At 33.6% G+C, this 16616-nt stretch overlaps 1 protein-coding gene across 3 annotated transcripts in view; it reads right to left on the bottom strand.

The window, feature by feature from the left end:
- Positions 1-16616, bottom strand: part of PTPN21 (protein tyrosine phosphatase non-receptor type 21) — a 103095-nt gene that overhangs the window by 52447 nt on the left and 34032 nt on the right. For all 3 annotated transcript variants that reach the window (XM_003756185.4, XM_031952397.1, XM_031952398.1), the window contains exons 3-8: positions 14860-15029; positions 9056-9153; positions 7121-7188; positions 6266-6336; positions 3335-3422; positions 1726-1814 (exon numbers count right to left, since the gene is read on the bottom strand). In XM_003756185.4, the coding sequence (XP_003756233.1) occupies positions 1726-1814; positions 3335-3422; positions 6266-6336; positions 7121-7188; positions 9056-9153; positions 14860-15029 (584 nt within the window). The remainder of the gene's footprint in view (positions 1-1725; positions 1815-3334; positions 3423-6265; positions 6337-7120; positions 7189-9055; positions 9154-14859; positions 15030-16616) is intronic.

Genomic DNA, 16616 nt, shown 5'->3' with positions numbered 1-16616 from the left:
AAGTCAGAGAAAGAAGGGAGAAGATACAAAAAGAGGGGGGAAAAAGAGAAGAAAGAATTTCAAAAAGGTGGGAAGAATAGATTGGTAAATATAAGTGATGTGAAATCAAAAGATATCAATAAAATGTACTTTTTTTAAAAGGAGGCTTGGTCAACAGTGTCGTAAGCTACAGAGGTCAAGATGAATAATAACTAAAATATGTACATAAATGACCATATAATAAAAAAAATTTCATTGCTAAATTTTCTAGAAGTCTAACATAAAGAGAACCAAGACAAAGTTAATGGATTTGGTAATAAAGAAATCACTAGTGAGTTTGGATAAAGCAGTCTCAGAAGAAAAGTAAGGACAAAAACCAAAGTCAGAGGTTTGTGAAAAGAGAGAATTTTAAGAAATATAAACAGCAGGGAAGCTAGATGGTGCAGTGGATAGAGTACCAGCCCTGAAGTTAAGAGGACCTAAGTTCAAATCTGGGCTTAGATACTTAACACTTCCTAGCTGTGTGACCCAAAGGAAGGAAGGAAAGAAAAAAGTAAGTGTACTTTTACCATGAAAAAAGAGGAATGATTGATTGAGCAAGGTTCTGGAGAAGATAAAAGGAGATGAAATAGGGATTATAAATTGAACAGGATTAGGCTTGACATGATGAAAGGCCACTTTATTTTCTGAGAATGAAGGAAAGCAGCATGGAATATACGAGGCAACAGAAAGTTTTTTAAGTGTAGAAAATGAGAGGGAATGTAGAAAATGTACATAGTATAAGAAAGTATACAAAAAAGGGAAATGAGCATCATTTCACATGACCTCTCTATTTCCTCAGTAAAGCAGAAAATGAAATCAGTTGCTGAAATACAACTAATCAAACAACTAATTAATTTATTTCATGTCTATTATGTGTAAGGCAGTACACTGATCTCTAGGGATAGAAAAATAAAATAGAAAATAGTCTCTGCTCTCAAAAACCTTACATTTTATTGAAGGAACAAAGTATGTAAACACATTTATAAATTGTTAAATGAGACAGAAAGAGAGCATGAACTACTAGCGAGGACTGGGAAAGGAATACTGAAAAAGAGATGGAGGAAAGGAACCTGAGGAAGGAGGAAAAAGTTCAGAAAAACTGTTATGAATAATATCATAGACATTCAATAAAAGATGAATGAAAGGTTTATAATACAAGAAATCCCAGCTGAAATTAGAGAGTATATAAGCTGTAGTAGATGCAATCAGTCTGATGTTATGACTTCTAGAATAGAGACAAAGAAGAAAATTAATGGGAGACATCCAGGTGGGGGATTAGCAGGGCCAGAACATACAAAAAGGTCAAAGAGTTGAAGAATTCCAGGGTGGAGAAGATGGATCACTGAAATAGTTGACTATTAAATCGCAAAGGAAGAAGTATCGCTTATTATCCCTCTTCTTGTCTACTCTGGAGCAAACAAGAATAGGTTAACATCAGATCAGGAGTTTAAGAGTGTCACCAAATTATTAATACTGCACACTATTCCCTACACATTTGTTTTAAAGTTTATACACTGCATAATTCATCAAAGGAATAACTACAATCAGAAAGCATTTCATTTTAGAAAAGATACAATTCCTTCGTACCTTCATAAAGTCTTGCCACGAATTATAAATAGATGATGCAAAAATCACCAGAAATACAAAAAACACAAATCTGAAAGTTTTTTTTAAGATGTAAACAAAAAAATTTTAGATTAATACCTAAATATAACAGGAGGCCTTCCATTTTTGTGTTTCACAAAGATGCCATCAAGACAGGCTCCAATACAAATGTCACTTCCTTGGCTATCCTAAAATAAAAAAGTAGAAATGATATTAACATAAAAAATATACTCAATAAGCAAATGTATCAGAAAAACAACAATAACCTTAATAGCCAACTAACTTAAAAACAAGGTATAGAAAGAACTGTATGTATTCACTTAATCACAAACTGTGTGTGTATGTGTATGTGTGTCTGTGTGTGTGTGTGTGTGTGTGTGTGAAGATAGGATTTTTTGGTTAAATTTAGAAGGGTCAATTTTATTTACTTGCTAAAGAATGTGTATAAAAGTTGTAAAGTTCAAAGATATGGATAACCTAATTTTAGTGCTGATAACTCTCTACCACTAATATTTGCAAATGGTATGTAAAATAAATATAATGTAATAAAGGCTTTTAATTAAGTTCCTTTGTTAAGATTTCAGATATCCTCTATTTTTAAACACAAGGAATACAAATTCAGTAGGTGACTATGGAAAAAATAGTAATGTCAGAATCAGAAGATTTCAATTTGAGTCTCAGCTGTCTGGTTTCTACCTTAACTAACCACCTAATACAGGGCAAGTCATTAATGCATACTATGATTCAGTGTCCTATCTAGAAATAGAGATAAGATATGCAGTTTCACAGAATTATTAAGAAGAATGTTTTTTTTTCCAAATCAGCAAATACTACATGAATATAAATTATAATGGAATTCTTCAATTATTCCATATGACAATACAGAAAGCAAAATAAGTAAACAAATAATTAGTTTCGGTGGATCCACAATTAGCAATACAAAACAGTATTTACAATCAAGAAGCTTATCTTCTAGCATATGACTGCATCAATAAGCATGTACTTGCTAAATATCTAGCAAAATAGTCCCTGACTACAAGGAGCTTAGATGTATATGCAATAAGAACAAAAATAAGGCTCTTTTTTTGATGGGCCTTCAAAATCACTGGCCTAAAGTATGCCAACAGGAAAATCCCTTTTTCCAATGTGATTCAACAATTGTCCTTAGAGAGCTAAGACAATTTAAGACTGACTGTCTTAGAGTTGTAGGAGGTACTGAGAATTAAATGACTTACCTAGGATCTCAAAGCCAGTATAGATCCAGAGGCAGAATATGAGCCTCATTCTAAAATCAATTCTCTGCCTGCTTTGTCACACTGTTTCTCTCACAATAACTAGTACATAAAATCAGGTGGCAACAAAGAGAGAAAACACTAGCAATTTGTAGGAAAAGGTAGGGATTAGGGAAGACTCCATAAAGGAGGCTGAGCTTAGTCTTAAAGGAAGAAAAGGAGACTAATTCTGAAAGATGAGCAAAGAATGCAGTCCAAGCATGGGGGATGGACTTTTCCTATGTAGAGGAGGGAAGTAGTTAGATGGACTCAGAGAATAATCTAGAGGGCACTTTGGCTGGACTGAGTTCATAAAATGAAGTTATATGAAATAGTTTTGAGCCAGATTATCAAAGGTTTAAAATGTTAAATAGAAAGATTACATTTTATCCCAAAGCCAATGCCAATTTTTGTAAAACAATAATAAGCCTGCATACCTTAGCAGGATAGCTTTCTTCCCCATAACCATCCATCCTCTCTACCTCTTGCATATATAGCATTTCAGCATCAGGTGGGGTAAGCCCTCTACAACCAAAACAGAAAATTTTAAAGGTCAGTTTAGAAGATCACTCATTAAAATAAAATCATTACAAAGTATCCAAGTCCCCAGTAGCAGCACGTTCTTGAGCAACTCAATAAATCAAGATATTTCTTGAGATCCTTCTATGTGCAAAATACTCTTTCTAGGGACTTTGAAGAAAAGAAAGAAATATAACAGAAGACAGTTGCCTTCAACAAGCAGGAAAAAAAAAAATTATGTACATAAAAAAACACCTAAAAATACTAGGCAGTTTATAATCAGTATTTTAGATTAATATTTAGTATATGTAGATTAATAATAGGAGTGAAAGAGGAGAGAAAAATAAAAAAAAAAAGAGACTGAGGAGTAGAGAGACAGAAGGAAAGCAAGAGAAAATGAGATTGAAAGAAAGAAACATAGTAAAAGCAACAGAAAGGGAAAAAGGGAAAAACAGAGAGAGAGAGAGATACACAGAGAGAGAGATTATACAGAGGGACAGAAACAGTGAGACAGAACCAGAGAGAGACAGAGACAGAGAAACGGAGAGAAAAAGAAAAGGGAGAAGGAAAGATGTCTGTTATATCTGTGTCAGAGACAGACAGAACCAAAAAGACAGAGACAGACAAAGAGACAGAACTAGAGAGAGACAGAGACAGAGAAAGAAAGAGAGAGAGAGAGAAACAGAGAGAGTGAGAGAGAAACAGAGAGAGAGAAAGAGAGGAGAAAAGACAGAGACAAGAGAGCGAGAGAGAGAGAGAACCAGAAAGACAGAAAGACAAGAAAAACGGAGAGAGAGAAAAGGGAGGAGGAAAGACAAATAGAGACACAGAGAGAGACACAGACAGATAGACAGTGACACAGACAGAGAGATAGGGGGAGAGACAAGAAAAGAGGAGGGAAGAGAGTTAGAGGGGGGCAGAGAGAAAGAAAGAAAAGTGTATCAGATACACAGAGTCAGAAAGAAAGCTGGAGAGAATTAAAAACTTTCAGAGACAAAAGAGATAGAGGCAGGCAGGCAAACAGAGATAAAGTCAGATAGAAAGAGGAAAAGACTCAGAAAGACAGACCACAGACAGAGATAGAAGGAAAACAATTCCAGCTTGGATAGTTCTAGAGGAAGTTGGATTTGAGTTGGACCTTAAAGGATGAATAAGTTTTAAATGAACAGTGAAAACATGTTATCACCCTAGGTAGGGAAGGTATAAACTAAAGCAGGAAAGCATAAAATATGTCTGAAGAAAAAGTACACCAGTGTGCAGGGAAGTGCACCAAATGCAGGAAACTCAATTTGGGAAAAACCCAATTTTGACGGTATTTAGGAGAAATTGGAACAAGGAAGGAACAGCATTCTTTGCCTCTGGAATGTAAGACTGAAACTCCAGGTAACATATCAGTTTTGACTGCGATTTATTAAATGTCAGAAAACATTCATATAATTGAATGGTCTACTGAACCAATATTTAGGATAAAAAATTTTATAAGCACTCTAAAAGTAAAGTATGATATAAATTTTTGTATCACATATGCTGCTAAGCAAGAATATGCATAAGGCACACAGTGACTATCTGAAATGACATAAAGCTACTTAATTATTTTTAAAAGGTTCTGATATTAGCTAGGTAAGAATATTTATGGCAACTTGGTGTAATACAGAGAGCTAGACTTAGAATCAGGCCAATCAGAGTTCAAGTTCCATCACTGACACATACTAATTCCTCTCCACTTTAGTCTATTAAAAGTCACCAAATTTTAAGATATTAAAACTGAAAACTCCTATCAAAATAAAATGTTTTTGTGAACTCTTTGAACCAAACTCCACTACTGGACTTATACCCCAAGGAAGCCATCTCACTATGAAGAAAGCCTCTACACTCCAAAATATTTATAGCAGCACTTTTTTTATGATGGCTAAAAACTGGAAACAAAGGAGATGCCATCAATTAAGGAATGGCCAAACAAATTACAACATACAGATATAACAGTATGCTACTGTGCAATAAGAAACCTGGAGGTCTATATGAAATGATGCAGAGTGGAGTAAGCAGAAACCCCACCCTCCCCCCCAAAAAAAACAAACCCAATATACACACACAATGACTACAACAGTTTAAATGAAAAGAATGACTACATACCAGAAAAACAAAAGTAAATGTAACAAAATTATGACAAATAGGACTCAAATGAAGAAATATGAGAAGATTCCTTCAACCTCCCCTCTTGGAGATGGGCTTTACACTTGTTTTAGAACTTTTTCAATGCACAGTTCGATTTGCTGGGGGTTTTTTCTCTAAAAATAATACTATGTGTTATATGGGATGGTTCTCTGGGATAGAGTAGAGGAAAGGCACATAGAGTACTATGGTGAGAAAATAAAGAGAAAATATAAATAAAAATTTATTTTTACAAAAATTATGCTAAGACTTGGGATACCCTTACTTTTACTAATGACCACAAAGGCCTGTAGTGAAGTTCAAATGAGAAAATGCATGTAAAGAAGAATGTAAATGTCATGTTGGAATTGTTTTTTTTTTTCTTATAACTAAATCAGCCACTGTTGTATAAATATTTCAATGAAGTATGAAAATCATTTTAGTACAACTCCCTCCAAAAATGTGTAAGAATAAAAACTCTGAAGGTAAATGGCATGACAGGAGAGTGGGGGGTATGGAGAATTCTCCATTTGTGGTTCTATTAAAGAGGGACACATTAGATAAATTTATAGCACACTATAGCTATAGATCATAAAACCAGACTGCCTTTAAAGTTCTAAATTTAATTATATCAATGCATCTGTAAAATTGCAAAAGTCCATAACTATTTAAAAATCATTGCATTCGATGTCATTTACCTGTATTTTTGGTGTAGCAAAGCCACTTTTTGCGTTGCTTCTTCCAATACTTTTTCATCCTGTAACCATCCCTGCACATAAAATCATGTAGTAAGTATTTAAACAAGCTGGCTGAATGGCCAAAGAAAAAACACCAGCATCTGCAGTCTTTACCATCAAACGTTGACAAAAGGATTTATCAAAAGGAATTGTGAATAAAGATTACAAATGTTTTACTAAAAATAAAAAGAAATCCACTGGCCTTTCTCATTTTATCGTCACAATGCATGGTATCATCCCAGTTATTTAAACATATTTACTAATGGGTCTTTGTGTTCAATATCATAAAATCATTTGCAATTAAGGAAACAAACAAACAAAAAAAAGAAACAGCATTTATATGATTACTGAGAGCAGAACGGAATATTCCTTAGCTACCAGGGTATTCAAAACCCATGTCATATCTGTTAAAATTGATCTTATAAATGTGTGACATTGTTTTTCTTTCAGGCATCCAACTCAAAGTGCCCAAATAGGTCACTATGTCTAAGAAATCAAAGTAGAGTACCAGACTTCACTAGAGAAAGAATATGCAACTATAAACACATATATCATTTCACAAGCCAGGTAATAATTTTTTTTAGTGTGTAATCCTAGTCAGCCCACTACATGTGGCAAGTCACATTCCTTCAGTGAATCTCTATTGCCTCACCTATTAAAATAAATATTTTAGGCTGGATAACCTCTAAGTTCTTTTCCAACTGTAACAATCTATAAATCTATAATTTTTATTTCAAGGATTAAGATATAAGAATCATATTCACATTTCTTTTACCTTATTCATTTTTAAGTCCTAACATAAAATGAAAGCCTTACCACAGGAAACAAGGCAAATCTTTGTAGAAAGTCCTGGGATTCATACTGATCAAAGTCTCCAAAATCAGCTATAAAAGGAAAAAAAAAAGTCAAAATTCACTTATTAATTTATTTTAATTTTTATGATGGAAAGACCTTGTTGTGGTGGTTGTTTGTCCTTCATTCCTAAAGAGGACCATGACATTGGGAAGATGATGTCATGACTTGCCAGTGAATTGGATTTAAGTGAGGAAGGACTAGGCAAAGGTACCAGTCTCACATTCTCCTTCAGAGCCATCTGGATTCAGTGGCAAGACTGGAGGGGCCCTGGATGCAGCGGGAGATTTTGGTCTTTTTAAGCTAAGGAATTTATGTCAGTTTGAGAGAGGAAAGCACCCATTCTGGGATTTCGGCTAGTAACATATGAAGCAAAGAATGTCCTCTTTTACCTAGTCTAAGTAAATAAATGAATCTGGGAAGGAAAGACCCTCAGGTTTCTGATCAGTCAAAGTAAGTGTAAATAATAATGATGAAAAGGACACTGCTTTTGTCACTATTTGTATGACCAAAGGCAAGTCATGTAACTTCTCTGGGAACTCAATCTATTTATCTGCATAATTAACTAATTAGACTAGATAATCTCAATGGTCCCTTCCAGCTCTAAATCAATAATGATGATGACAATGATGATGATGATATTATATTCATATAGTCTCTATTCTAAGCCAGGCACTGTGTAAATTGCTTTACAAATACTATCTCATTTGCCTCACAACAATTCTGAGAAACAGTGCCTCTTATTATCGCCTTACAATTTTCAAAAAAGTTTAATGTACTACATAAAGAACATGTGCTGCAGAAGTAAGAATTTTCATAAAGAAAATGGCTTGAAAAAAAATTTTTTTAATAAATTGTAGTTCTACAATGTTTTTTAATTAGCTTTAAGAGTAATTTCACTTGGACTCCATCAACTAAACTTATAAAGCAATACAACATACCATCATTTTCAAAGTAATTGCAAGTACAGCAATATGTATATGATACATAACTGCATAGCTAAAACGTTACTTAGCCTGCACACAGACAAGGCAAATTTTGTCAATCACCCTCCTGTTTTGCAATTCCAAAAAAAAAAAAAAAATTACTAATTTGAAATCAAACTGGCATTTTTTTGGTCAAAGTCTTCTATTATAGGATAATTAGGTTAAAAAAAGAAAGGCATGAATATGGAATAATAACAAGTTCCACTTAATGGTCACCCATAGTGCCTAACTCTGGATTCAGATTGGAGACTTGAAATATAAAGAAGTGTAGTAATTCATGGTGTCTGAAATATAAAAAAAAGTATCATTCACATATTTCTAGTTGGACTTTGCTGCCATAAATTCATTTGAAAAATTATTAACACATTCAACTAAGATCCTGTTTGAGAATATTTTCAAACTACTTATTTGTTATTAATAATAAAACTAAGTAGCACTCCAAAGCACTTTACAAATGTTATGTCATTTTATTCTCACAATAACCCTGTGAGATAATATTATTATCTCCATTTTACAGGTGAAGAACTTCAGGTAGAAAGTGATTAAATAACTTTCCCAGGATTACACAGCTGAATTTGAAATGGAGTGTGGCTGACTACTGATCTAGCACTCCATCTACTTCACCACCTACTGGCCCAATTTATTTCAAATAACCTTTCACTTTCTTTAGAGTCTCTAGTTATCAGTAAACAATGACTACTGAATATTAATAATGCTTGTATTTTAAATACTCATTTTTAAAAGGAGGTTCTTGTCATCTAGGAATAAAACTTTGTTAACATTCAACTATTGATATTAAAGCATAAACAAAAAAAGAATAAGTCAATTGGAATAATGGTTCTTCCCAGGGGATTGTTAGTTAAAGCATAACACATCTTCAAAATACTTCTATTAATGTACTTTTCTGACTTACCTTGTACAGCTAAGCCTGCAAGATGAATTGCCTGTTCTAATGTGCAAGGAATATTTCCTTCCAATATATCTTTCTTCAGTTGCAGATAATACTGATACCTATTTTTAAAAGACAATAAAAAGAAAACCTCTCATTATTTCAACTAGTGACTGAACTCACAAATTGCATATTCAAATAAGAGATTTCCTAAATATGGGACACACTTTTAAAATGATTTTTCTTTGAAAGTAAAATATATGTGTGTTTACTAAAAAATTACACAAAATTAAAATATTTTATTCATTTTTCTCATCACTATACCCTTAATTTGTTGTTTTACAATAGGTATATAAAAGGGCAGCTAGAAGGCACAGTTGATAGAGCATTGGGCTTGAAGTAAGGAAAACTTACTTCCCGAGTTCAAATCTGGCCTCAGACACTGAATAGCTGTATGACCTGGACCCACCCTGTTTGTATCAGTTTCCTCATCTATACAATGAGCTAGAAAAGGAAATAGCAACCCACTCCAGTATCCTTTCCAAAAAACAAACAAATCCAAAAGGAGTTACAAAGAGTCATACATAAATGAAAAATGATTGAACGACAGCAAAAATATAAACTTTATTTTGGCATCTACTAAAGAATAGTATTGAATACTATCAAATACTAAGAATTTAGTATTAAAGTATATGAAGAAAAAACCATAAAAAAGTGCATTTAAACTTAAATCTAATAAAAAAAATTAAATAAAATTATGTAGTCTCTAACTTCTAGTATTTAACAATTATGAATCCTCCAGTTATTAATATTCTACTCTAGTTATTGTGTATTTTACTGATGAAGCTCAGGAAGATCACATGACTGACTCAAGGGTCACAAAATAAGGGTCTGAAGTGGGAGTCAAATGTGGTCTTTTTGATCCTGTAACTACGACCCTCCTCCAATAAAAGTAAATTCCTTGAGAGCAAGGCCAGTTTTGTTTCTGTCTTTACAGTCCCAGCAGCTAGCACTCTATCTTGCACACTAGGGCTAGAAAGAAGGAGAGAAATAAGGAAGGGGTAATCAAAATCCACAATTTCATTGTGACAGAGAACTCTTCAGAGAGGAAAACTTTCTCAACAGTACAGATAAGCATCTGTTCTGCAATTTACAGAAATTCAGAGTTTCCTAGAGTTTATTCTTTCTCCAACTACAAAATGCAAAATATAAAGATCATTCTACAGGTCACTCAGCAAAGTCCAATTGAGTTCAAAGGTTGCCTTAGATCCTCAGCTTTGAAAAGACATTTAATTCCCCTGGAATCTCATTTGCTTGCCTGTAAAATGGGGATCATAACTAATGCTAAGTGAAGTGAGTAGAATCAAGAGAACAATGTGCACAGCAACAAGATTATGTGATGATCAATTCTGATAGATGAGGCTCTTTTCAACAATGAGATGATTCAAGCCAATTCCAATAGATTTGTGATGGAGAGAGCCATCTGCGTCTAGAGAAAGGACTATGGAGACCAAATATGGATCACAACATAGTATTTTCACCTTTTTTGTTGTGTGCTTTCTTTTATTTTCTCATTTTTCTCTTGTGCAGAATGATATATGCAGAAATATGTTTAGAAGAACTGCACATGTTTAACATACACTGGATTACTTGCTATCTAGGGGAGGGGATGGGGAAGGGAGAGAAGAATTTGGAACAACATTTTGCAAGGGTGAATGTTAAAAATTATCTTTGCATATATTTTGAAATTAATTTTTTTTAAATGGGGATCATAGCAGCACCTGTCTCCCAGGATTGTTGTCAGGATGAATTGAGATAACACTGATCTTTAACACACTTTGCAAACCTTTAAGTGACAATTCCCTATTCGATATCTAATTGCATCCATTTGTCCCATAGGTATCTCAAAAACAGCATATCCAAAAGCAAATATAGTATTTGTTAAACTAAATTTGCCCTCTTCCTAACTTCCCTACTTCTATAGGACACACATCACTATCCTTTCTGGGAGCCACAATCAAAACCTAGGAATCCTTCTCATCTCCTCATTCTCATTCACATCATCCCTTTCCCATTCACGGCTTAGTCTTGACGATTCTTCTTCCTTAACATCTCTCACATCCATCTACTTCTGTCACACAACAAGCTTTTTAGTCCAGACCCAAATCACCCACTGCAACAATTAGTCTCCCTGATTATCTTCTCTCTTCTCCTTAATCCAGCCTATACGCAGCTGCCAAATAGAGATTCCTAAAGAACTACTCTAAAAAATCCACTTCTCAGCTCAAAAAGCTCTAGTTGCCCAATACTGCTTCTAAGAAAAAGAATATAAAACATGCTCATGTATCATGTGAAGCTGGGTAGCCTATCCTTACAGGTTCATTACCTATTATTTCCCCTCAAGTATTCAATAGTATCAAATTCAATGGTATCAAATAGAACTGGGGCCATTAAGCCATACATAAGGATGCCTACTGGCCTGGAATGACTTAGAAAATCATATATTAATATCAGCTATTCTATTTATATTTATTTTGTTAGATATTTCCCAATTACATCTTAATTTGTTCATCATGAGAGTAGCTCATGTAGCATGTTTGCCATCTCTACCCTATTTCATTTTTAAATCTCTATTCCCAGGACATAGCATATGTTTAATACATATTGCCTGATGAATGAGAATCACCAAAAGGAAAAGAAACCAAAGACAGTAATGCATAAAGAAAAAATAATAAGTAAAGCCCATGTGCATTTCAATTGGATTCAACTACTGTGGGAGAAAGGGAAATGTATAGAAGACAAGGGATATATTTAGTGCATCAGGTAAGTAGCTGCTTTGGAGGCAACTAGGACTTGCATTCAGAAAAGGACAAGTTCTCATCTTGCCTTAGACACTTACTTATAGTGTAACCTATTGCCCTGTGTGAGTCACTGAACCCTCTTTGCCTCAGTTTACTCATCTGTAAAATGAACTGGAGAAGGAAATGACAATACATTCTAGAATCTCTGCTAAGAAAACCCCAATGGGGACACGAAGAGCCATCCACAAATAAAATAACTGAACAACAAATCCCAGGCAAGATACTTAATCTCTCTGGGTTTACAAATTACCTCATCTGTAAAATAGGTATAATAATAACACCTATCTCACAGGGCTGTTATGAAGATCAAATGAAATACTATATATAAAGCATCTGCAAATCTGAAAGTACTAAACAAATATTAATTAGTATTATTATTATTAACAAAGCTTAAAACTTCACATATATAACATATATATGTTCTCAATGAGGAGGGTGTAAGGAGGGAAGAGAGAATTTGAAGCTCAAAAACTTTTTTTAAAAAACTTAATGTAAAAAATAGTTTTTACTACTAAATGGAAAAAAAAAATTTTGAAAGGAAAAATTGAAGGGATTCTGGTGGTCAATCATAGTAAGAAAGAATTTATGGTTTATATTTGAAAGAGGACATAACAGTTCATTATTGTCAGGGTATTACCAATTAGAAACTAAAGATAACACACAATAGCATATATTTTGTTATTTCAATAGTCATCCATTCACCTGACAGCATTTTACCTTAAATAAAATGATTAGAAGAGTTTAGGAAAAGTATAAAACATATGGGGAGAAGAAGGCTTAGATTCTGACTTTCTGTAAGTAAAACTGAAAAAAATGGTTCTCTTTCTATATTCCACAATCCATGACTATCCATAGGGCATTTAATAATAACAGCTTCTGTAGAGAATCTACAATTCATCTAGGAACACAGCCCTGTAGGAATTAGTAAGAATGTAATGCTGGGAATCCTCAAAAAAATTCTACAATACTCGCTCACAAGTGCAGGTGCCTCTTTATGGCACAGTCCTCTTCCCTGCACTATTCAGGATCTTTATCTGCCTAATCTTTATCTCTGTCTTCTTTAAACATGATAGTAGAATGTTGTCACAAAATTTTTCCAGTGTTTTCAGAATGAAACTTCCTTATAGGTCATTTTTCATTTGTCGTTAACTAAATCCTGGTATATTATGAACTAATCTTATAAGGAAATTGCACACTGTAGCAAGTATTACTATGAGTTCCTAGTGTATTTAGGATGTTAAAAATATTACTCTTTTAATTCCCTCTTCTTGTTATTAATCCGTTTTTAAGTGAAGGAACATCATTGTTTATTTCAGATAAATAGCATTTTTAGAGCATTTTTAAAAAGAAAGAACAATGTGGTCTTGTGAATATGTTGACAACATGCATAACCAACAAATTTTTTCTGAGTTAGTTATATTGCTGTGCAGGCTTTTTCATACTCACTAGACACAAAGAAATAATAAAACTGCATGTGCCACTTCACATTCAAAACTATTTATCAGTCAAGAAATAGGAGACTGAACATTGTAAACACTCTAGTTACTTGGCAGATCACATCCTCTCCTACCCCAAAGAATTAAGCAACTAAAATTTAATAAATAACCACTTCATATAAAGCAATCTGCAGAATCATTAGAACAATTTACACCATTATGCCAAAGTTCTGTGATTTCTTCTGTATGGGAATTCTTGGTGTGGGATGTTCTTTCACCTGTAATGTAAAGCTTAAAACCCAATCAGTTAAGTGTCAGAGGGAGACTATGACTCCAGGTCTTAATCATTCCAAGTTCTGAAGTATAGTAGCTTAAAAATGAATTAAGCCTTTTGAAAACTCTGTATTTCATTTTGTTTCCCTAGATCAAAATTGTTGACACAAAGTATCTTTGCAAATAATAAATCACATATTGAAAAACTGTGTGCATATGTATAGTGTATACACACACACACACACACGGATTGGAAGACTGGAGACACTGGCACAGTGTGTCCACTGACAGAGCATGACATACCCCCATCAGAAAAGGTTCTATGTTCTATAAGCAAAGCAGAATTGTAGTAGCTCAAAAAAAAAAAAAAACCAACTTGAAATGAAACCAAAAAAACTACAATAATAAAAGTGGCCCTCGAGGGAAAAAAATGTACTTTTTCTAAACAAAGAGTAGGGATCTAATTTAAATTAATAACTTTAAATTCAACTGGACCATATATTGGAGGTCATAGTTTGAGATGCTGCATTTTTTTTTATTGTTTCCCTTCTGTCAATTTTCTTTCACTCTGTTCATTTTTTGTTCATTATTTAAATCTCATGTTGCAATTTTTTTTTTTAACTTGGAAATCCCTAAAATATTTACCCCTCAACATATTTCCCTGCTTTTCTCTTTTTTCTCCATAGTAAAAAGCTGATACTCTCTGCTGTAGTTCTTTGACAAGCCCCACTTTACTCCTTCATACCTCCTACACTGTAAATTTCCTTTATCTATTCAAGCTTTTTGCAAAATATTCCTTGTCCTTAAAACTACTACAAGAACTAGAGGGTAACCATAGAAACCAGAGCTATAAGAAGTCTTTTCGTGCTTTACCCTGAGGAATGAATAGTAATCAGGGCTTAACCGATTTTGTAACAGTTTATGGATTTTGAAAAACTTCCTCTATTTCCATACCATTATTAAAGTGCACAGAGAAAAAGTTCTGTTTCATGTAAAAATTATGACTGACATCCCATCTGACAGACATATCTAGAACAAAAAAATATATATTTTATTCATCTCTTTATGGCTAAGAAAAGTTAACATATGGGATTAAGATAGCCTCACAATAGAATTTGCCTGTAACTATGTCTATAGGTTGGATGTATTGAGATGAAATTTTGGTCTTTTAGTGTCCTGGTGTAATCTTAATTTTAGTTTTTCATTTTACCAATTTACTTAAAAGAAAACTGAAAACAATCAGACATGCTCTTCTCACCTGGTAATTTCCTGTTGAAGTTGGGAAACTGTGGGCACATAAAACACCACCCCAAAATAGACAGTAGGTTCCAATGCATACTTGTCTAACTGCTTTTTCAAAGGCTTGTCCAAATCTACCCATCGGCGCTGATTTTGCTTGTTGTAATACCACAGGCTGAAGTAAGTAATCTGAGGGAAAAAAAAAAAACGAAACAGGCAAATACATATAAGAAAATTCATTCATTCAACAACCACATATTAAGAACATAGTCTGTACAGAACAATAGAATCCCAACTATTCATGCTGATAATGCAAAATCAGCTTCATGATGACTTTCTTCTCAGAGGATATAACACAAAAAGGAATTTTAAAAAGATGCACTTTAGTGGAGTGGTGAATAATCCAATCCTTCTGGAGAACAATTTGGAACTATGCCCAAAAGTCTATAAAACTGTGCACAACCTTTGATCCAGCAATACCACTATTAGGTCTATATCTCAAAGAAATTATAAAAGAAAAGAGGGGAATAAGACCTACCTGTACAAAAATGTTTACAGCAGGCTCTTTTTATGGTGGAAATGTATTGGAAATTAAGGAGATACCCATCAATTGAAAAATGGTTAAACAAGTTGTGACACATGAATGTAATGTAATACTATTTATGTTCTTATAAGAAATAATGAGCAGGCTGATTTCAGAAAAACCTGGAAAGGTTTATGTGAACTAATGCTGAATGATATGAGCAGAACCAAGAAAACACTGTACACACAGCAAGAGCAATATTGTGTGATAATCAACTATGATAGACGTAGTTCTTCTCAGCAAATGCAATGATCCAAGACAATTTCAAAGGATTCATAATGAAAAATGATGACCAAAAATACTAGCAGCTAGTTGGAGTAGTAGAGCGCTAACCCTGAAGTCAGGAGGACCCAAGTTCAAATCTAGCCTCCAATAGTTTACTAGGTATGTTATCCTGGGAATGTCAATTAACCTCTTTCTGCTTCGGTTTCCTTATCTGTAAAATGGAGATAATAATAGCACCTGCCTTCCAAAGATGTTGTGTGGAAGAAATGAGATAATATTTGCAAACCTTAAAGTGCTATAAAGATAATACTAAAATACTACAGTACTGGCAACACAGTTGGTGAGAATGTATGTTTAGTGTTTTAGTGATGGCTTTTATTTTAAGATGTTTAACACAAATCAGAACACTGGAAAACATTACAACTAATATTAAAACCACAAATTACTATTAACCTTTTTTGAAACAGTAATTTAAATATTTTTATCTACACAATATTTTTGTGTTTTACCAAATAGGGGTGTGACAAAATGGATGCTATGCAGGGACCAAATTTGTACTCCTCTGTAGCATTACTCAGTAAAATCACAGAACTTCAGAACTGGAAAGTCTTAGAAATCATCCAGTCCAATGTCCTGATTTTGCAGATGAGGTAAGCGAGGCTCAGAAATTTGAGCCTTAATCATTTGATTAAGTCACACAAAGTGTTAGTAATAGGAATATGAGACAAAATTTAGTTAATACAGGTACTGAAGATGCAGAAAATACAGATACAATTCTTAATTTCCTCATCCATAAAATGTGAATAACACCCTCAGAGGATTATTTCTAGGAGATAACATCTATCAAGCTTATTTAAAAGCACTAGATAAATGTTAGCTATCATCATCAGTCCAAAAACAGTACATTAGCAACTTAGCAAAAATAGCTGTTGTAGTTTCTATGTGGTGGGTGAGAACTTAACTTAAAA

The sequence above is a fragment of the Sarcophilus harrisii genome, chromosome 2 (assembly GCF_902635505.1).
Source record: "Sarcophilus harrisii chromosome 2, mSarHar1.11, whole genome shotgun sequence".
Lineage (NCBI taxonomy): Eukaryota > Metazoa > Chordata > Mammalia > Dasyuromorphia > Dasyuridae > Sarcophilus > Sarcophilus harrisii.
Note: the sequence above shows the minus strand (reverse complement) of the source record. Positions and strands in the feature narration are given on the sequence as shown.